The following is a 22,235-nucleotide window of genomic DNA, read 5'->3' on the forward strand; positions in this document are numbered from 1 at the left end:
TTTTGGACCTATTCTCCATGAACGTATCTAATTCTTTTTTGAACCCAGTTATACTTTTGGCCTTCAGAGCATCCCTGGAAATCAGTTCCACAGGTGTCCAGGACCACCCAGCATGCAGAAGGGAAGAGTAACATACAGCAAGGATCAGCATGGCCAACCCAGCATCCACGTTTTTTGTGTTGTTGGGTTTTTTGGCGGGTGGGGAGCCTTGTATCCATGGCACGTGACCAGGAGAGAGAGGTCTGCACATATCTTTGCTAGTAAGCATCCTCGCCAACTGCCTCAGAGGATGAATCTCAGGCTGCAGCTCTATAAACACAAGCAGCTTGGAATAAGAGATACTTCATTATTATTTGAAAGGAATCCATATACCAAGGGCCCCACGAAATTCACGGCCATGAAAAACAAGTCATGGACCGCAAAATCTGGTCTCCCCCCCGTCAAATCTGGTCTTTTGTGTGCTTTTACCCTACACTATACAGATTTCACAGGGAAGACCAACGTTTCTCCAACTGAGGGTCTGACCTAAAAAGGAGTTGCAGGAGGGTCGTGGTATTGCCACCCTTACTTCTGCGCTGCCTTCAGAGCTGGGTGGCCAGAGTGCGGCAACTGTTGGCCGGGTGCCCAGCTCTGAAGGCAGCGCCCCGCCAGCAGCAGTGCAGAAGTAAAGGTGGCAATACCATACTATGCAACTCGTACTTCTGTGCTGCCGCCTTCAGAGTTGGGTGGCCGGAGAGGGGCAGCTGCTGACTGAGGCCCCAGCTCTGCAGGCAGCAGTGCAGAAGTAAGGGTGGCAATACTATACCATGCTTACTTCTGCGCTGTTGCTGGCGGTTGCGCTACCTTCAGAGTGGGCTCCCAGCCAGCTGCCGCCACTCTCCAACTCAGCTCTAAAGGCAGCACCGCCACCAGCAGCAGCGCAGAAGTAAAGGTAGCAGAACCACAGGCCCCTACAATAATCTTGCGACACCCCCCCCCCAACTCCTTTTTGGGTCAGGACCCCTATAATTACAACACCCTGAAATTTCAAATTTAATAGCTGAAATAATGAAATTTATGATTTTAAAATCCTATGATCGTGAAATTGCCCAAAATGGACTGTGAATTTGGTAGGGCCCTACATATACTCAAATGCTACTTGGCTCCTGCTGCGAGTGAGGGAAGGCTTTGGCACTAAGCCCAAGGTCGCGGGGCAGAGATTTCCAGGTTGAAAATGGAACGGAGGTTTAGGGCCCTTTGTGGGATTGGTGTCATAATACCCTGCCATTTTATGACATTTGTCACCTGAGGATCTCAAAGCACTTTGCAAGACTGGCTATTGTCCCCATTACCCAGAGGGATAGACCGAGGCTCAGAGAGGGGGGAAGACTTGCCTAAAGTCACACAGGGTGTCAGTGTCAGAGCCAGGAATAGAACACAGGAGTGGTGACTTCCAGTCCTCTGCTGTAACCCCCAAGACATCACTCCTTCACTGAGCCTCTTACACAGAACAGTGTTTAGAGACCAGATTCAAGATAGACATCAGTGAGCTGTAGCTGAATTGGGAGGCCAAAGAATTTACATAGGAGATTTAGGCATTCTAGACTGAGTTATTTTAATAATTCACCTGTTAAACTCAATGCTACAACATACTGAGCCAAAAGCATAGTTGGATTCAATAAAGGATTGAACATTTACATGGATAATGAGAACATCCCCATCCCATTAGCCAGGGCTATGAACTCTCACATTCCAGGGCATTAGCCAACCTCCCACTGTCACTGAGGAAGAAACCTTCCTTTTAGGCAGGACATAGTCTACAATGGTGTTTCTTGCACCTTCCTCTGAAGCAGCTGGCACTGGCTATGGTCAGGGACAAGACACTGGGCTGGATGCAGCTCTGGTCCAAGCCAGCCTGCCAGCTTCTATGTTCCTATAGAAAACTAAACAGATCTTTGATCATGAGACGTGCTGGAATATGGGCCAGGGCAGCAGTGCTACTCCTGGGAAGAGCAACTCCAGGCTACCAGGTGTAAAGATGGCCCCTAAGAAGAACCAAAGATACTGCCTGAGGTTCTCACTTTGCAACTCACAGGCAAAATGCCCCCATGTCTGCTGTAGTGAGTGCCACATGCAGCCCTTTGGCACAGTGATCTGTAGGGCCCAACAGGCTGTGAGAGGCTGGTTAGAACAGGGAAGCCAACGGTCAGGAAGTGCTGACTAGGCCCTTTTCCAGAAACCATGTGATTTAACTCAGAAGTCATCCATTGCAAACAAAACCACTAACTCTCCAACAAGCGACCCTCACACCAACTCCCTCTAACCACGGCTGGACAGAAACAAGACAGCTGCAAGGGCATCACAAACAGTCAGATCTTTGGCAACAGCAATTAGACAATTAACAAAACCTGTCTCAGTTCTGTGCTTGGAATCTGCACTATCGGGATTTTCACCACAACTCCTGATGACATGCTGCAGCTCACTGGGGCCCCAGAAGCTAGTGCAAAACGGAGCCCAGTATGGGGTATGTAGGGTGTCTGGGGTGAGGCTGCCAAACAGTGCAATCCAAGCATTCCCCAGCAGAAGGTGCTGTGAGGAGTAGTGTAGGAACACAGGCCATGAGTGAGCTCACCGTTATTCTAGTCCACCTGAAAGGAGAGAGCAGCCCAATGGTGCAGGAGCACAGGCTGAGTAGGGGAGCTCCTAGCTAGCCCACCAGGGGCACTGCAGGATCACAGGCTGCAGAAAAGGCTCTTAGCTGCTCCACACCCAGTTCCCACTAGGATGCGAGGGGCAGTTCAGAGAAAATCTTTCCAAGGCAAAGGTTTTTGAGCATTACCTTTCGATTCCGTGTCCAGTGAGGGGGTGCTGGCTTCCCGCTGCTCTCCTGAGTCCACCGAGATGCTTCGTTCCCGTTTCACTTTGCCCTTCAAAGACCCAAAGTTTGGGACAGCGTTCTGGCTGTTTTTCAGTCCAGAGTTGCCAGGAGAAATCTGATTGGCTTTGCTGCCATGATTTCCCGCCCCTACGCCCTTAGACCCCAGGTTGCAGGTGGGTCCTTGGCTCACATTATGGTGCTGAGACTGGGTGCCGCTGTTACCTGTCTTTCCATGATTGGTCAGTTTATTGTCAGGGTGCATTTGATTGGCTAAAACTTCTGGCAGCGACAGTGGAGGGAGCTCTAAGTCCCTGCTGCTGCTTCCCTTTGGTCAAAACACCTGCAAAAAGAGAAAGCAACCAATAAACCTCTGTGCCCCACATGCCTCCCCCACCACGAGTACCCGTGGGCCTCCCCGCAAGCCATCCAGGGTGCCCACAGCCCAAGTGCCTCCTCCCCTCCTTCCATTGAGGGTGCTTGCACCCCTTGCGCCTGTCCCCAACCCTGATGGAAAGTGCCTGCACCCACACCTACCACGATGAGTAGAGCCATGTGCGGATACAAAGTTTGTATCCATATCTGATCTGCAATCCGCAAACATGGTCCATGTGTATCCACATCCCCGCAGATTTGCAGGGTTCTAACTATTAGCAAAGCCCAGCATAGGGATGGACAAATGGGGGAGACTGGACACAAAATTCTACCTTCTGGGTCATCCCATGACACCACCTCTTCACCCCCCAAAAATAAGTTTTGAAGGCCTTTTTGCCAGGAATAATGAGATTCACAGTAATATTTTCTAAGTTGCATATTTAAATGTTACACTGGGGACCCAGGAGATCACAGCTGTCACCGTGCTGCATATCTGGCTGTGTGGAACTTCAAGGTGGCAGGATAGAACCAGCCTTCCCAAAGGCAAAAATCAGGCCCTGACCACTTGAGCTAAAGGAGAAACCTCCTTTGCTAGTAGCAGTATAAGATCTATGACACACAGAAAAGCAATTCCACCAAGTAGAGGCATGTACATATACACACCAATTCAGTATGTTATGAATAAAATGGTGCTATTTTCACTCAAAGCTTGTCCGCTCTTGAATGGAAGGACACCCAGCACAATTCTTCCACACTTTCAGACAGATGTGGACAAATTGGAGAAAGTCCAGAGGAGAGCAACAAAAAGGATTAAAGGTCTCTAGAAAACATGCCCTACAAGGAAGGATTGGGGGTGGGAGGGGGGAGAGAGCTTTATTTAGTTTGGAGAAGAGACAACTGAGGGGGGACATGATTAGAGTCTTCAAGTAGGTAACAGGTTGTTATAAAGAGCAGGGTGATAAATTGCTCTCCTTAACCACTGAGGACAGGGCAAACCAGTGAGGACAGGACAAGAAGCAATGGGTTTAAATTGCACCAAGGGAGATTTAGGTTAGACATTAGGAAAAACTTTCTGTCAGGGTAGTTAAGCACTGTAACAAGTTACCTAGGGAGGCTGTGCATTCTCCGTCATTGGAGGTTTTTAAGAGCAGGTTAGACAAACACCTGTCAGGGATGGTCTAGATAATACTTAGTCCTGCCTCAGTGCAGGGAACTGGACTAGACGACCTATCGAGGTCCCTTCCAGTTCTGCATTTCTAAGATTTTGCACGTGTTTCCCAGAGTACAGAACAACTTTGTACAGTGAACAGAAATACAGAGCCCTCAGGGCCTTAGCATCCCAAATTCTACTGCCCATTTCTCAGCCAGTCCCAGCTGTTGCTAGTACTGAAAGAGCTTTTCCGGTGCTTTGCAAAACACATGAGACATGGTGCCTCCCAGTCAGCATGTGGTTCAACCTGATGGACAAGCTGTGACAACCCAGCCCACTGAGGGGAGGGATGCAGTGGGAGCAGGAGGTGAGAGGGGGCTGTTCTGAGCAGGAAATAATGAACAAGGCTGAGGGAAGGAGGGGATGGAGGCAGTGGGATGGATGGAGGAATGGGGGGCAGAGAGGTGAGAGACAGGCAGAAATGAGAGCAGGCAGGGGAACCAGCCAGCCAAGCAACAGTCACTGCTCTTGTAGGGGGCAAAGGAGTAGCTTTAGCACCTGCTACAATGGCCTGAGACAGGGATGCTTGATGGATGGGGAAAGCTCCATACCAGACAGAACTTCCAGCTGGATGTTGTGGTGCAACATGGGGCTGCCAGGGATAATGGGGTGAGGTCTTCACCAAATCAGACCTTGGGCACAGTTCTCTAGATAGCCCCACAGGATGTTCAGAGGGAAGACGGGAGCGAAGGGCACATATGGGAGGCTGGGGAGCGGTGTGAGAGTGGGGAGGGTGTTTGTTCAGGAAATGCAGATTCAGCATTTCAGCAGCATCTATTTGACTTAACAGAGGACTCTTCCCCCCCCCCACACACACCCACCCTCACCCCTTCGCTGGGGCTCTCCTGTGTCTCTGCCCTGGGATAAAGAGTCTTGCGGTGACTGGAATGAGATGCCAGCTATTTGCTGGGTCCATTATCTGCTCTGGGGAGCCACCGAGCACCACTCACAATTCAATGGGCTGCCTGGGCAGCTGCAGCCTGCATCCCTCATGGCTTGTCACTGTTCCCTGCATGCAACAAACAGCAGCTCACTTTAGCAGGGACCAATAACCCCAATGAGGCACATCAGCCATCCCAGCGTAAATGCAGTACCACAATGGGAGGAGAGGAAAAGGCAGGTGCACTCAGAGTCACCTGGGCAGAGGCAGGGGAAGCAAGTGTAGGGGAGTGGTGTCTTCCCCTGCCCTGTGCTCCTGACAAACCACCAGCAGTATGAGATGGCTCCTGCACTTGGGAAAGGAATAGGGCAAAGTGTGTCCAAACTCTCCATGAGAAGTACCCTGCATGCTGTGCCAGGATCTTCCAGAGACACACCCTATGTCCCTCTGCTGTGTTGGCCCTAAAGATACAGACACTCCCCTTCACTCCCTTTTTACTTCCTGGGGGGATCCTCCAGCCAGCTGTTTGTGGAAGCTGCTGTGTTGTTCTCTGCATGTTCAGCTCTGTTAAACTCTCTACCTTATAGATACCACCCTGCCCACAAAGGAGCTTCCTCCCGCACCTAGGCAAAGAGATCATCCCACCACACACAGGGTACCAGCCCTTCTGCCTGGGCTCTGCTGCATGATGCCGGACTGACCTATCCATACACTGAACACAGCTATTTCTGCCAGCCAGGGACCAGAAGCGCTGGGCACCAACCCAAACCCCAGGGCTCTAAATAGAACTCAATCAGCTCAGCAGTGGGATGGATGCCCTTTCTGACCTGCTTAGAGTGGACCTGGGGACACACAATGGGGAAAAGCCAAGTCCCACTCCACTGCAGCAGGATGTTGGACCTTGAACAAGATGCAACAGAGCAGCCAGTCTGCCTGCTGCAGATCTGTGCTGTCAAAGAGACAGCAACAGCCTCAGGGTCAGGTCAGCCAGGACCCAAACTCAGGCAACCTGCACCAGTTTCCCCATAACCCCTGCAAGTCCCGTCTCAGTGTTGTGCCTCAGTTTCCCCATCTGTAAAATGTGGGATCATAGCACCTGCCTCGCCAGTGGGTGTCAGACCAAGGCAGATGGGACTCAGCGCACAGCAGAGAGAGGCCTGCAAGCGCAGTACTGCCACACAACCCACCCAAGCATTTCTCGTTAGTGAAGTGGGATCCCTCCTGCACCAGTAGGCCTATCACTGCTTCCTAACTAGCAAGTCATTAGTGGCTCCCTCCTCCTCCTTATCCCCACACACCTAGCAGAGGGCTCTGCTTTAGCCTAGAGGAAGATGGTGAGCCATGGTGCTGATTAATTTTCACAGCACATAAGGGAGTAGCTAGCCCTTTAAGTGTCAGCCAGTCTCGCTTGCTTGCTTGCACTCTCTCTCTCTCTCTAGGGACCTATTAATAGCAGCTGGAAAGATCACATCACTCTCTGGATATTTATACCCCTCATTCCACACCAGGAGAGATTTATGTCAGTGCTGCTGTCCCAGTGCCTGGCCAATTGCTCTATCTAACTGCTTCCAGGGGGAGGGGAGCAGAACAGGGAAGGAGACACTGGGAGGATGAGCGAAGAGGAGGAGAAGGTCCATATGGTGTAAACTGCAGCATTAAGCACACAGGCTGCCTGCAGGGAGCCCTCAGCCCCTCTGGAAGCTGCTGTTGCTGCCAGACGGCATTCCAGAAAGCAAGCCCTGCAGCAGTTCCTGCTGCTGGTGGCCTGGAGCCTTTGCCTGCTGCTGTGAGATCCCAGAGAAGCCAGCAGTCTATGCAACAGATTGCACTACGGTCCTGAGGATCACACACTTGACTTGAGGCTGGGGCTCCACTGGCAGGCAGAGAGATGATGACATCCTTCCTCTCAGTAGCCATCCCCTCGTGCACAGTATGCAGGATGCTTTGAGATCAGCAGGGTGTCCGAAGTTTCACATAGACACAGCACCTCATTGAAATGGATCTCAAAGTGCTTCACCGAGTACACCCCCAGCAGCACCAGGACGCTGCCAGTTCAGGGAGGTGGGAGAGCACAGTACTGTATGCGTCAGTGATGGGGGAATCGTGGCCAAGGACTGGAGTGTAAACTCCTACTCCTAGGAAATGTGCCTAGGCTAGGGGACACTTAATGACCATCCAGGGCAGACAAGAGGCCCTTGGGTTTAAGGCTGAGTACACAAATCACATCCACCAACTAAACTGCTTGTACTTTGCTGGGGGGAGGGGGGGTCTGAGTCAGCCTTGCCAGAACCCAAACCCATGGGTTCTAGAGAGTCTAGGTGCTTGAGACCCACTAACCATTCCATCCAGGCAGGCTTGAAAGTCCCTAGAGACAAGACAAGGAACACATCAAACTGGGAGATTCTCTCATAAAAGTCCCAATGCTTGGAACATTTCCATTGTCCATGGGTGACAAAATCAGTGAGCAGACTGACTTGATCACTATGGATTCTGCTGACAGGCTCCACAGGGGCTGGGGCCTGTGCTGCCAGCTCAAGGGCACAGCTGGCTAGAGAAATGCCCACTGTTCTCACTGCAGTCATTAACCCTCTGGCTGCCCCTCTGAACTGCACAGCACCAGGACAGTGCACTCGTGATCTGGGCAAGAGTCATCTCTGCCAAGCACAGAAAAAAGGGGGACAGAGCTGCTTGCAAAGAATGGAGACACAGAACAACTACACCAGCACCATCACAGTGGTTACAGGGCTTCTGTGGGCGACACAGTGAACCTGCTATACAGACAGCACTTTTAGCAATAATAAATCATTAAAATAGTGAAGGGGAAAAGTAATGTTTAAATTAAAAAGTTAACAAAAACTGTTTACATCCTGTATGCACAACAGAGATTCACATACCTCTCCCCCCCGTAGAGGCACTCCAGCCAGGCACAGACAAAGACATTCCCCACAGACAGTGTCCATACCGTACTAAGACACAGAAATTGTCTAAGCAGTAGCCATGGTTTCCTTCCGAGTCTCCCACAGCTTGGACTGTGTGCTTGGAGGGGACCTATCTGCCGTGTTTGGCAGAGGAGTTAGAGAAGACTCTGTTTTCTGCTGTTTATTAGGCCATGCTGCCTTTGGGGCTGGGTTCTCTCTGATTCACTGGCATCGAGAGGCCTTTGGATATGAAGTACCCTGTAAATAAGATTTCTCCAGAGCAGAATCCTGGTTCCTCCCAGCCCAGCTCCATTCTAGGGCAATTAGCAAAGCCCCTTCTGGGCCATGCCTAAACTTGGAAAATAGGTCATATTTAGAAACAGGTTAGCTAACGTGTTAACATTAGTGTAGACTAGGCTGGAACAACCCTGGAGGGCCTAGTGACCACCATTGCCAGTGAGCTGCCCCTATTTGCCTAGTCAAGCCATAGCTTCAGAAGATTTCTCTTTAGATCAGGCATTTGTCTCAGTTCTCTCCCACTTAGTTACAGAATCAGGTGAGTTTGGTGCTCATGAAAGGTTATCACCATCTCCCTCAGCCAAACACAGTACCGATAGCCACACAGCTCTCTGGCGCCTCCTCAATCCTGAACAGCAGCCCCCCTACCAATTCCAGCCTTGGGCTACCCACACACCACTCTGTCAGTGCCCCTCAATACCAATCAGCAACCCCTGTTATTTCAGCCCCTGGCTCCTCCTTCCCTCAACACTGCCAATCCCCAATCCTGACTCAAGCCCCCCTGATAATCCAGGGTTTCTCTGGGGAGGTTCTCCTACTTACATTCTAACTAAATCTGGCCTCTCTTAGTTTGTGAGATCCAACAGAATTGCAGCCAGAAGTGACTGCTTGCAAGTTTTTACAGTGCCTTAGGCAATAGCAACAGTTGCATCCTGTTGAAGATACATAGAGAGATAAGCCCCTTCCCCCATCAGTCTCTCTGCAGTGAGATGATGGACTTCTCAGTGAAGGGGCAGATGAGAAGCTTAGGGAAATTGTCCAGCAGACATGTCAAAATCCGGGCCATGGAAGATCCATTGAGAAGTGCCTACGTGGACCCAGGGAGACAAATGACCCAAAATATTCCTGGAGAGCACACATCAAAGAACGAGCCTGCATAGAAACGTGGCTCCCTTGACAACTAGTGACAAGACAGCAGGTTTAGCAGACACCTTACCCCTACCTGGCAGCTTTAAAGACATCAGCAACTTTTCATTCCTAGTTGTTAAAGCAAGGAGCCAGGACTCCTGGGTTCTATTCCTTGCTCTGCCACTGTCTCGTTGAGTGACCTTGACTAAGACACTTCATGTCTATGTGCCTCAGTGTCGCCATCAGTAAATGGAGATGATAATCTAGTGTGCTAAGGGATAAGTGAAGCTTAATTAATGCCTCTACAGCCTTTTGAGATGCTAAATGCAAAACATTGCAGGCAAGTATTTGGTGCTCTGCACATTCAACAAGCCGCAGATTTAAATCAAAAGACCTTTAGACAGGAAAAAAAAAAATAAGCTGGTTTCAATAAGTCTCCTGCAGTTTCAGTCTGATCGATGGAGGAGGAGGAAACTCCAGGCTGAGGAGTGAACCTGACACACTCAAAGTCCCGGAATTGCTAGCTGATATTTCAAGCAACTTGAAACCCTGGTGCGTTCTCGGAGGAGTTTCTGGTGAATCATGCTCCTGCTCAAACTGAAAGGATGATAACACACAGATTCCTGACGCAGCCACAAGAATGCAGAGGCTCCCCTACCCCCTGCCTCCAGAAGGAGCAGGGAAGCCACCCAGCAGCCAATCCGCCTGCCCTGCTACTTCCACATTTGAGTGCAGACTGACACCACTGCAGTGCAATCCTTCAGTCACACCAGCCAGCAAGAGGGGAGTGCACGGCACACTGACAGAGCAACAGCGAGAAAGGAAGCAGGGAAAACCAGAATCAAGACAATTAGAGAAGGAAGGAGATTGACCATGTCAGTGACACCTCTCTACCTGTCAGCAAGGAGACACTTGGTCAAGAACTCATAACAGGCCAGAGTAAATCTGGAGTTACATGGGCACAGGTGAAACCAGAATTGGGCTCTCTATGTGCTGTGCTGTCATGCCCCATAGAATGCAAATGCCCAATGAGTGCACACATGGAGAAATAACAAGGAGTCCCGTGGCACCTTAAAGACTAACAGATTTATTTAGCGAGTTCCACAGACTGATTGTGTGCTGTGTAAAAAAGTGCATCCATTTTAAATGTGCTACCTTCTCAATATCACTGATGTCCTTCATTCCTATATCACAAGGCAAGGGGAATAGAAGAGACTGACCTTCCTTCACTATCCATTCATTCTTAAATCTGACAGAATAATGGAAGTGTATTGGACTCACAAGCTCTATAGCAGGATTTAAACAGCCCTTCAGAAAGAACCTAATGCTCTGTTGGATCCTACAGGTTTTTAAGAGTAATTTTGATAGAATCCTATTACACCCACCAGGGCTTTTTCAAAGGGCAGGAACAATACTTTACTTTTCCACAGTGTTATTTGGCCAAGGATCTCAAACCATTTTAAAAGGGATGAACACTCCAACTTCCTCTTCCATCCCCTGCCTAGGGATACATATCCCCCACATTATAGATTTGGAAACCAAGGCCCAGACAAACTGACAGATTTGTCTAAGAACAGAGGGAATCAGGACAGAGAAGGGACAGAACCTCCCCCTAAATACTGCTTTGCACCTTCCCCATTTCACTGCAGGTTGCTCATGCCATCTGCCCCCAGCAATGGCCAGTCAGCAAAGGAAGCTTCCCCTCTGTGGTTCTCTGACTATAGGAAATGCTACTTCCCTGCTAGAGCATGGCTCTGACCCCCAGGCAGGCAGCTCCCCTTCCTAGTGATTCCCGAAATCAGTTACCTGGTTTGCTGATTGCTTTGGGGTCTCAGCCCATTTGGCAAATCCTCCCTAGCCACCCCACACATGTAAGATGTATAGGGAAGAGTCAGTGCTCCATGCTGTACTCACACACATTGCCCAGCTATTCAATGGGACTTTTACAGGGGGTCATGCAGAGATCAGACAACCTGATTCCCAAAAGGGAGGAGAAGCCAGTAAGAAAGCTGTAGTGATCCCGTTGTCCCATGTATGAGATGCTGCAGCTACCCACTTCCCAGCACTACAGGCGTGCAGTGATAGGGAAGCTCAGGCAAAAAAGCCATGAATATCTAAGGCACTTGCTGACTATTCAGGCCTGGGGAGCTTTGATTTCCTTTGAGGCAGGAGCTCTCCCGCAGTGTGTGTCGGAACAGGCCAGAGTCACAAGCTGCTGTTGGGAGCCAGCTGCCCATTCCCAGCATCTGGTAAACATCTCAGAGCTCTTAGGTTGCAAGGGGAGGTACTGGCACTGCTCAGTCAGAGCTGGGCCTCGCAGAGAACAGAGCACCAGCATGGCTGGGCTCAGGCAGAGCAGGTCCTGGTAGGGGAAATACTCATGAACATTAACCACCTTTCCGCCCCCCCCGAACCGCAAAGTGCCCAATGAACATTCCCAACCCCAGATCCTGTTACTCAGAATCTCCTGAGACCTTGTCCTTCCACCAGCACCCTATTCTGCTACCCAAAAAATCCCAGGACCTCAGCCTAGTCCTCATTCTCTGTTACTTAGACAATTCCGCGGGACCCCCTGAGTCGCCATGACATGCAGCTCCTTAGTGGGGGCAAGAGCATTGATGAGATCTGGACTGCAGCATGTAAGGGGAAAGCTGCAGATTCCCTATTTGAACCACTCTCCCATGTGACGTTGCCAGCCCTGGCGCAGCTCTGCAGTCCAGCCCCCCTTTGCCCAGCCACTACATAAGATAACAGGATCCCCTTATGCAATTCTCACCATGCTTGTGTACTGATGTCATTGCTGCTACTGGAGCAGTGACCTGCTGTGGAATTCTGCAGCCTCTGGCTTTTGCTCTGGGTGTGGACCTCTGCCCCCCACCACTCTTAACCATCCCAAGGGTGCAGGGCTCTTGGGCAAGACCTTGAAACCCCAGCTCATCATTGCTCTCCCATGGGTGCTATGTGAGAGACAAGGCTGGGCTTCGTCTGTGTGCCGTGCACATGCCTGATGCACCCACCTCTGGGGTGGAGAGTGTTTCAGCAGGGCTGCATATAGAGTTTATGAAACATTTTGGGATCCTTCAGGATTAAACAAAATACTATGATCCTGGGACTCCACGGAGTGGCCAATGGGAGGGGCCACAGGCAGGAGAAGGCAGGTCAGATTCCCATGCAGAGGGCAGGCATCAGGAGCAGTCTGCAGACCCACATTTACCAGGATCAGGATCCAGGCCTGGATGCTGGTAGGCCACTAATACTGCCAACTCCCTACCTGTTGCTTTAACACCTTAACCACTGTCCCTTTGTGTGGCAGCAATGTTCTTTCTACATGCCCATTGTGCACTGGCCCTTGAAAGCATGAGTGCTCCCATCCTGAAAGGGAGCAGCACAGGTGCTTTTACACACATTTACCAGCTACAGCTGGGCAGGCCAAAGGATTAGTCTTTGGGGGAAGAAATTCCAGCTAGAGAGCAGGAAGGGCAGCTGCAAAGAGCAGGTCCTGGGGTGTGGAGCCTCTAGATCTAAACCCAATAGGAGAATGGAAGCCATTACCATCTCATGGCTATCTGGTGCCCTCTGTTCAAACATATCATGTGATGGGTTGTTCACCCCACACCAGAAAGGAAGGGGTTAAAAGCAGCATAGGGAAGCAGTGCAGGGATCAGCCAATCGGAGAGAGCCTGCAGAGAGCAGTCAATCAGGGTCCAGCGGGCTCACATAAAAGAGAACTGCAGGGACAGAGACAGTCAGCTGCTGCAGGGAGCCTAAGGAGTAAGGACTGTGTTCCTAGTGGGCTGCAGGAAGGGTAGCACCTTGGACAGAGCAGTTGCTGGCAGGGACCGAGGGAGCGTCTGGCTGGCTGAAAGCCCTGAGAAGAGGGTGAAGAAGGTGCTGGTGGCACAGGGAAGCGGCCCAGGGAATAGAAGCAACATTGAGCGAGGCAGCAGGAGGCTGCTATCTACAAGGTCCCTGGGTTGGGACCCAGAGTACTGAATGTTCTTGGGTCACCCCCTCACCCCCCACTGGGGAAGTGGCTGGACTGTCGATCTAAGATACTTCTCCCTCCCTCCCTCCCACGCCCCCAACCCCAGAAGTGTGAAGAAACAGATGGTGATACAGCTGGAGGGCCGAATCATGAAGAGAATGCTGCGGTAATTGGACTGAGCCTGGTTTGCAAGTGGAGACAACGATGGGAGAGGCACCACCTGGAGAGGGCACACCGGCTGGCGGAGCTAATCCCTGTAACAGACAGCAGGAGGCGCCGCTCCGGTGAGTGGACTTTGTCACACAGCACTTGGCACTAACTGATCCTTTTCAGCAGAGATGGCAATGACTGAATGTGCCACGGTGCTCTGAGTCCTAAAGGGGGCCTGTTGAGGGCAGAGGAAGTTCCTCCTCTCCACATCCCTCACCTGCAGGCCCCCCAGTACCAGGCAAGGAATGGGGAAAAACCTGGGCATTTTGTGACAAGGCTATGCACTGCCAAGGATGGGGTGAGAAAGACGGCAATGGAGAGGCCCTCCCAGTCCAGCTGCTCGAGGTTCGGCCAGGCCAGGTGTTGCCAAGACAGTGTAGGCCTGTGGTGCCCAGCAGGTGTCTGCACTGCATGAGAAGGGAGTGCTGGCCTCCCCATCATCCCGGAAGGCTCCTGCCCTCAGCAAATCCACGCCCCCCCCCCCCCCCAATTCCCCTCTTCCCCCAAGATCACACCTGGCTCCCTATTCAAGAGGAGCTCCATCCAGTACTTCACTCCCCATGCCAAAGGCTGAACAAAGAAACATCCGGTACCCGGCACCATGCCCTGCAGGCCCTACATAGCCACGTGGCTTTCCAAAGGAGTCCCTGGGTATCTCAGACAGCAGGCCTCTGTACAATACAACACCAACAGCCTGTATCACAGGCACCACAGCTATCTCTTAGTGCCAGCAGCTCAAGGGTGAATGCGATTTTAGCCCAGGCTGCTCACCTGATTTGGGAGGTCAGGGAGGAACCAGTGTACACACTTCACCTTGAATGGTCCCTTGAAATGTGTGTTAACTACTTATGCTAAACAATCTGTTCCACTTTGTAATTTGCTATGACACTCTTGTCTCCCAGACCTGAAGAAGAGCTCTGTGTAAGCTCAGAAGCTTGTCTCTCTCACCAACAGAAGTTGGCTCAATAAAAAATAATACCTCACCCACCTGGTCTCTCTAGATTCTCCTAGAGACAGCTCTGACAATCACCAGCAGCAGCCAATGGGGTGGGTCATCTGCTTTATAAGTGAACTTGCTTCCTCAGGTTTCAGAGTAGCAGCCGTGTTAGTCTGTATCCGCAAAAAGAAAAGGAGTACTTGTGGCACCTTAGAGACTAACCAATTTATTTGAGCATAAGGTTTTGTGAGCTACAGCTCACTTCATTGGATGCATGTAGTGCATCCGATGAAGTGAGCTGTAGCTCACAAAACCTTATGCTCAAATAAATTGGTTAGTCTCTAAGGTGCCACAAGTACTCCTTTTCTTCTTGCTTCCGCAGTGTCTCCTTCTAACGTTCCTCCTCTCCACACCCCTCTCCTGCAGGCAGCCTGCATGCAGAGGGCTCCACGGGGCCTACGGCACTGCTAGCTGCCATCACTCCGTCACCTGAGAATCAGAGGGGTTCAGGAAGTGCCAGTGACTCACCCGAGACTCAGCCTCATCCCCTGGGGGTAGGGGGATACAGACTAGCTCAGGTATTACCTAGTAACATAAAATGCAGAGCTCCCAGCACCTAGCCTCCAGCCCAGTGTGCCTGGGGCGGGGCAGGGCAGGGCAGGACTCCCACACAGGGCACAGACTCTTAAAGGGCACATACAATACTTCCCTCAGCCCCAAGAAGGGAAGGGAACAATCACAGTTTACATTTTTGTAGCTCCTTTTCAGCAGAGAGTCTCACGGTGCTGCACTCATGAGGGAAGCAGCTATCATCCCCTTTGGACAGAGAAGGGCTTAAGTCAGTGCCAGGCCTGTAATACCCAGGAGTCCTGACTCCCTTTCCTGAGCCCCTCCCTGCTCTAAAAATAAGGCCAGTCTCTCCCACAACAGTCCCACCTCCCAAAGGTCAGCAGCCTCAGAGCAGGCTACTAAGCTCAGTTCTCCCAGTGCTCACACACGAGGCATTACAGTGTCTGCACAGTGTCAGAGAATGCAGGCCAGGCCTCTTATACCTCAGTGATCAGCAAAGCCCAGGGGGCTCCTGCCCTTAGACTAAACTCTCCCTTCGCAGGTGTGGCATACTATTCCAGTGGGAACCCTGTGCCCAAGGGATCAGACAGGCCACTCACAATCCCTATCTGCCTGCAAGGTACATTCCATGCCAGCAAGGCACTCACACAGAGTTAATCCTCACCAGTTGCCTACCCTGTCTTCTTGGATCTGCCTGCGTGGGGATGGTCAGTGCCTCCTAGGATTAAACCCACAGGCCACTCCAGAAACTTGGATTAAATGGAGGGAATTCTCCTTCAGCTCCCAACATGGAGGAGCAATTGGCCAGCTCAGCCCAACCTCAGCACGTCTCAGATTGCATTGAGGAGATTTTCAGTGGCGTCTTGGCAAGTAGTCCGTCTCTAAACCTGGCCCGTGGACTCTGATCTTGTGCCACTAGGTGTCACCGTTGCCCAGGGGATTCAACTAAACTCCCAGGCTTTACAACAGCTGGGACTGAGAACTGGCAAACTCACTCACCTCCAGCAAGGCAGACAACCTGACACAGCACAGCAGTGGTTTTACCTGCATTTTGGACCCTTTCCCTTGGCCCCAAGTCCTGAATCTGGGAACAGCAGCATTCCAAGGAGCAGTTTCTGCAAGTGCTGTAGACGGCATGGGCAAGTAGAGCCATGTAGCCCTGATGCGCCACTGGCAGGAACCCAGCTGATGCCAACTCAGATAAACAGTGCATGGAGAATTCTGCTGTGAATTGCCAGGGAAATCTCAAAGCACTCCCCCATCCTAGAGTAGCTGAAGGCTCCCCAACAACCTGCACAAAATCCTCCCAGAAACAGAGGCTCTAAGCCATGCAAACCGCCATCACCTCCTGCTTTGAACAGGGGTGCAGCCCATGTGGACTACAACTCCCATCATGCAATGCTCCAGCTAGATCCAGGTAAACTAGTCATGTTGCAAGCTGGGACCTGTAGTCCAAACAGTCCGTATCTCCATATCGAAGAGCAGGGTAGCTGCTGCGTTCATTCTGCTTTATTAGTGACCAGCAAAGGTTTGGCCCCGAGGAGCCTTATAGGGCAGTGAACAAGACTAATTTTAACCCGAGGGCAGGGGGAATTTGACTTACATACGTGTGCTCTGGCCCTTCTCTACATACCATACACGTCAGAGCAGGGGAACCTAAATCTTTCCCAAACAGGAGCACTTTAGAGGCTACCCAGGAAAGTCAGGGCTGCAGCTGATGTGTGTGGTATGTAGAGAAGGGCCAGAGCACACGTACATAATTCCAATTCCCCCTGCCCTTGGGTTAAAATTAGTCTTGTTCAATGCCCTGTAAGGCTCCTCGGAGCCAAACCTTTGCTGGTCACTAATAAAGCAGAATGAACGCAGCAGCTACCCTGCTCTTCGATATGGAGATACGGACTGTTTGGACTACAGGTCCCAGCTTGCAACATGACTGATGGCCCACTCTGAGCCCCACGGGCTTTGCACAAAGGACATGATCATCTCTGAGTAGCGTGAGGGGATGCAGGCTGGACCACTTCCACCCTAGTGAGCAGCTTAAATCACAGAGACATACGTGTATATAACACTACCACCAATGGGAGGCACTGGCATGCAGGGAAATGATGGAGACAGTTGGGAGTGCAGGGGTGGTGCCCTGTACTGCTCTCACTCTGCACAGAAAGCACTTTTGAACTGTGCTGCCTCGAATGAGCCTGGGCTGCAAATGAGACATGAGAAGTCACCAAACACTCCTCCAAGATTATAAATAACAGGCCCGGCATGCAGCGAAAAGCCTTGGCTCTATATTTAAACCTTGACTGAGGTTGCTTCCTTTTCCCGTCAGCTCCCCCCGCCCCCGTTTGCTCTTATTTGCATGCATACATGACTAAGGCGCATTGGGGTTTAAGGTTAAAGGGGAAATAGCCATGCATCTGCCTGGCAGGAAATTCCACCCTGGGTGACCTTTCACCTTTTACTGTGCAGCGTCAGAGCAGGCAGCTAGAATCCTGCTAGCAAAGCAGTGGCAGCTGCCTGTAAGAGATCGCCAGAGCGGAAGGAGCAGGGACTGTCTGAGAGCATCGAAACTTCAGCACAGGGGCCTCTGGATTGGGGGTGGGGGAGACAGGGGAAGGGGAAAGAAAGGCCCAGAGACAGATGAGCAGGCACAGAGCACTCCCCCCTCCATCACTGTATCAGAGTTTGGGTTTTGCACTGCTGGGGGGGAGGGGGGGTGGGTTGGACACCACTGTGGGTTTCCCCACCTAGCATCCTGAAAGGGCATCAGCTCCACCAGCTCCCCTGTTCTTCCTGTCCCAGAAGCCTTCCTCCCACCTTCACGTGAAGTTTCTCAGGCTTTCCCATTCTGGTGGGTGCACATAAGTGAGACACACTCCACAGCGCTGGCCCAAGTCTCAGGTTATTCTGCTTTTCTATAGCACATCATACCAGCATCTCCAAGCCCTTTAGGTGCCCTACTTTTCTAATTCTCCAATCACCCTACAAGGTACAGCAGACTAAGGACAGGAATCGCTCACCCAGCACTGAAATGCAGCCCTGCTCAGGTAAGACATGGCAGAAATTTAACAGCAGCACAGTGGTGCCACGTAACATCTTACTTTTTAGGGGGCAGGCCCAACAAACAACTTTTCCTAATGGTCCCTACAGAGACTCCTTCTGAACAGAAGGGAAAGATGCCTTGTTAATTTAGAACATCCACAAAGCTGGCAAGGAGGTGAGAGAGGGTGTGTGAGTGAGTGTGTTTTTTGGGGATATGAGTAGGGTTGCCAAGTTTGGTTGGATGTATTCCTGGAGGTTTCATCCCATGACAATCGCTAATTCAAGATTAATCTTTAATTCCTGGATCCTCCAGGAGAATCCTGGAGAGTTGGCAACCCTAGGTATGAATATTCTTAAACCCTTTCCAGTCCTTCACTGACAACACTGTGTGTATATGTGTGTGTGTGGGGGGGTGGGGGTCGTCTATTCTACCACTAAGCCAGTCTCTCGGGAGCAGCACAGCAGTTCAGTCCTGGGAGTCAGTGGGTGATGCAGGTGGGGCTGCAGAGTCAGCCAGCCTGACAAAAGCTACCTGTTTCAGAGTGGTAGCTGTGTTAGTCTGTATCAGCATGCCATCATGTGTCAGCAATGCCCTTCTGCCATGTACACTGGCCAAACCGGACAGTCTCTACGCAAAAGAATAAATGGACACAAATCTGACATCAGGAATCATAACATTCAAAAACCAGTAGGAGAACACTTCAGTCTCTCTGGTCACTCAATAACAGACCTAAAAGTGGCAATTCTTCAATAACAAAAACTTCAAAAACAGACTCCAATGTGAAACTGCAGAACTGGAATTAATTTTCAAACTGGACACCATGAGATTAGGCCTGAATAAAGACTGGGAGTGGTTGGGTCATTACAAAACCTAAACCTAATTTCCCCAATACTAATTTCCCCCTACTGTTACTCACACCTTCTTGTCAACTGTCTGAAATGGGCCACTCTCATTACCACTTTAAAAGTTATTTTTCCTCCCTTGGTATCCTGCTGTTAAGTGAATTGTCTCGTTAGACTGACCTCACACTTGGTAAGGCAACTGCCAGCCTTTCAATGTATTTATACCTGCTTTTGTATTTTCCACTCCATGCATCTGATGAAGTGGGTTCTAGCCCACGAAAGCTTATGCCCAAATAAATTTGTTAGTCTCTAAGGTGCCACAAGAAGCTACCTGGACACTCACCTCACAAAGAGAAGAAAAGACCAGAGAGGCCAGGTGATAGCAGAGTGTCTGGACCCCACAGGCATGAAGCAAGGTGCTCCAAATAACAAGGGTTATTGTCATTTCAGTGTCACCACTTCAGCCAGGTCACAGAATGGAAAGAGTCATTAGGATCACAGATCATTCCCCTGTGGGTAGGGATTGCAGGCAGGGTTGTCAAGATGCAGCAGACAGGCAGCAGGGGGCAGGCTGCATACAGATACCCCATGGCTTTCCAATCACAGGAGTACCTAGCCCCAAGTGTTTTGGGCTCACTGGGGGCCCATTTCAAGGTATGCAGTGACTCCTGCAGCCAACAAACCCTGTGCTCTGTGGCCAGGTGCTTGGATTCTGCAGCTATGGTGCAGCCAGACAAAAATTCTGTGGCAGCTTCAGTTATGTTTAGTGCAGTAACTCCGGGAGTTAACCACACTCAGACAAAGGTCGGGGCTGATCACTAGGATGGTCATTTCCATTTATTTTACTCTGCCTAATACATTCTGTATTCAACATGTGGCTGATTTTCATAGTGACCTGTTACTGCACTGCAAATGTGTGTGGGGGAGGAAGCTAGACATTGTATGGTAGGTGCATAGGGGGAATTGGGGCATCTGGCAGTGGGATGGCAGCTTACTGACAGTCACTGTGAAATAAACACATTAGTTAAATGATAGTCAGTGAAATCGTTAATGACATTAATATTTATATTGTGTTCAGTAAGTTTCAAAGTTCACAGCCTGTTTGGAGAAATGGGCCAATTCACACTTCTCAGAGCTGTTGTTTCAGAAGAGACTCCACATTTTAAGGGCTTCACAACTCAGAGCTGGAGAGACTCCTGCAAGGATTCTGGAACAACTAGTGCAGCACCTCCTTCCCCTTCCTCTCCCCAACCCTCACTATTCTGAAGCATAATTCTGTAACAGAAGAAATGCTGTGGCAACTCTACAGGGCTCTGCCTTCATGTGACCCTGAGAAAGGTCCTGTTGTAATGCATCACAAGTTGGCATTGAGTGGGCAAGGACAGAGATTGGGTCTATGCAGAATTGAGGGTACCAGCTTGTTCCAAAGAGCTGACTGCAGCTTGAGCCCCCACCTCAGCTGGGCTGAGTCTCTGCAGTTGGAAGGGGGAAAATAGTCACCTCTGGGCCTGAGAGTTTGTGCCAAGCTTCAACTCTGAATGGATTTATAATGTTTATAATTGAAGCTCAGCCAGACCCTTAGCTACAGAGTCTTCACAGAGGAGTCACAATAAATCAACATGCATGGGAGAAAAAAAAACAACAACAACTAAACTCTGTGCTAACACACACAACAGCAACACCTCGAGCAGCCCCCCTCGCCCCTTCCCTCCAGGGACACAACCCCAAAGGACAGGCCAGGGAATGAACCTCATTTTACAAATGGTAACGCTGAGGCACACAAAACGTGTGTGTGTGTGTGTGGTAGGGGTGCAAGCACCGACCGTTCCTCCCTGAGACAAAGAGTCAGAAGGGACCACCAGATCATCTAGTCTGACCTCCTGTACGTCACAGTCCACCAGCACCATCCAGCACCTGCACACTGAACCCAACAACTGAAATGAGACCAAGGTATTACAGCCTCAAGAAACTAGACTATTACAAGCCACAGGCAGCGAATAGGAGGGACTGAAGTGCACCAGTGCAGGAGGCCCCCACAATGGCAGGGAAATGATTGAGATACACCCAGATAATCCTAGTAAGTGACCTACACCCACACACTGAAGAGGAAGCTGAAAAACCCCTCAACAAGGTCCCTGCCAACTTGGCCTAGGGGAAAATTCCCTCCCAACCCCAAATATGGCAATCAGGTAGACCACGTGCACGTGAGCAAGAACCTGTCAGCCAAGCACCTGAGATAGAGAATGCTCAGTGCCACTCAGAGCCCTGACCTACCCCTCCTATATCCTATCTCCAGCCACAGACATCCTGGATGCTTCTGCATAAGGAGATTAAAAAATGAAAACAAAACCCAGAATACATTGTGGGGGTGGGGGGATCCCGTCTTGACCCCTGCAGGTGGCCAGCTGAAACCCTGAAGCATGAGATTTTAGGAACATAAGATGTAACCTGGAAGTGAGCCCCAAGGGCTGCTGAGCCCTGCTCTCTATCACCACAAGCAACTCCATTATAGTGATGGTAGGGGCCCTAGTGCAGACTGTCTCTGGTAGTGGGAAGATGGCTGGCGTAGATGCAGCCATAGCAGGGAACAAAACCCAGGATTCTGAGTTTCCGCAGCCCACTACTCGGCAGCACTGCCTTACATTCACTATCCATTATAGTCCACACACACACACACACACCTGTTTCTATCCATGTCCTGCTTCAGACAGCAAGCCTGTATCCGCGGCAAAGCACGTCTGTTCCTTCCAGAGCTGTCTTTGAATCCACAGAAGTCAGAAACCAGAGAAGGCCAAGAGCAGCTCCTGGGCTCACGATCACATTACAGCACAGGAAGGAAGAGGGCACTTTGATCAAGCTGGGATTGCTTTAAATGGTTTCCATGCCGATATCTAAGCCACTGGAATTAGCACCCCAACATCCCAAATATATCTCCCCACACCCAGAGGCACTTCCTGTCCCAGACACAGTGCCAGAGTAACAGGGGATAGCTGACCTGGATCTTTCTTTGTGTGCAGAGGTACAGGCTGGGACTGCCCCCAGCATAGCAAGTCACCTTGGCTAGATACCACAGGAAGCAGCACCCTAGAAATATGCAGAATATTCTCCCCCTGCTCTCATTTGGGGAGAGGATGTAGGAGCTCAGCTGGACCCCTTTCGCCCAGCTTACATCCCCGCAGATACAGCATTCCTCGGAGGATGTTGGGATGGTATTTTCAACAAAGACATCTACTACCCATCTTCTGAAATGGGACCAACAGAAGTTTGT

General features: G+C 50.7%; 1 protein-coding gene across 10 annotated transcripts in view; it reads right to left on the reverse strand.

The window, feature by feature from the left end:
• BCL9L (BCL9 like) overlaps positions 1 to 22,235 on the reverse strand; it is a 166,368-nt gene that overhangs the window by 22,349 nt on the left and 121,784 nt on the right. For 7 of the 10 annotated variants that reach the window (XM_043533967.1, XM_043533968.1, XM_043533970.1 and 4 more), the window contains one exon: positions 2,819 to 3,197. In XM_043533967.1, coding sequence (XP_043389902.1) covers positions 2,819 to 3,119 — 301 coding nt within the window. In that variant the 5' untranslated portion in view covers positions 3,120 to 3,197. Of the gene's footprint in view, positions 1 to 2,818; positions 3,198 to 14,566; positions 14,683 to 16,129; positions 16,399 to 22,235 lie in introns of those variants that run through there. The other 3 variants (XM_043533974.1, XM_037882281.2, XM_037882280.2) reach the window with 2 other exon arrangements.

Source organism: Chelonia mydas, chromosome 22 (assembly GCF_015237465.2).
Source record: "Chelonia mydas isolate rCheMyd1 chromosome 22, rCheMyd1.pri.v2, whole genome shotgun sequence".
Taxonomy (NCBI): Eukaryota; Metazoa; Chordata; order Testudines; family Cheloniidae; genus Chelonia; species Chelonia mydas.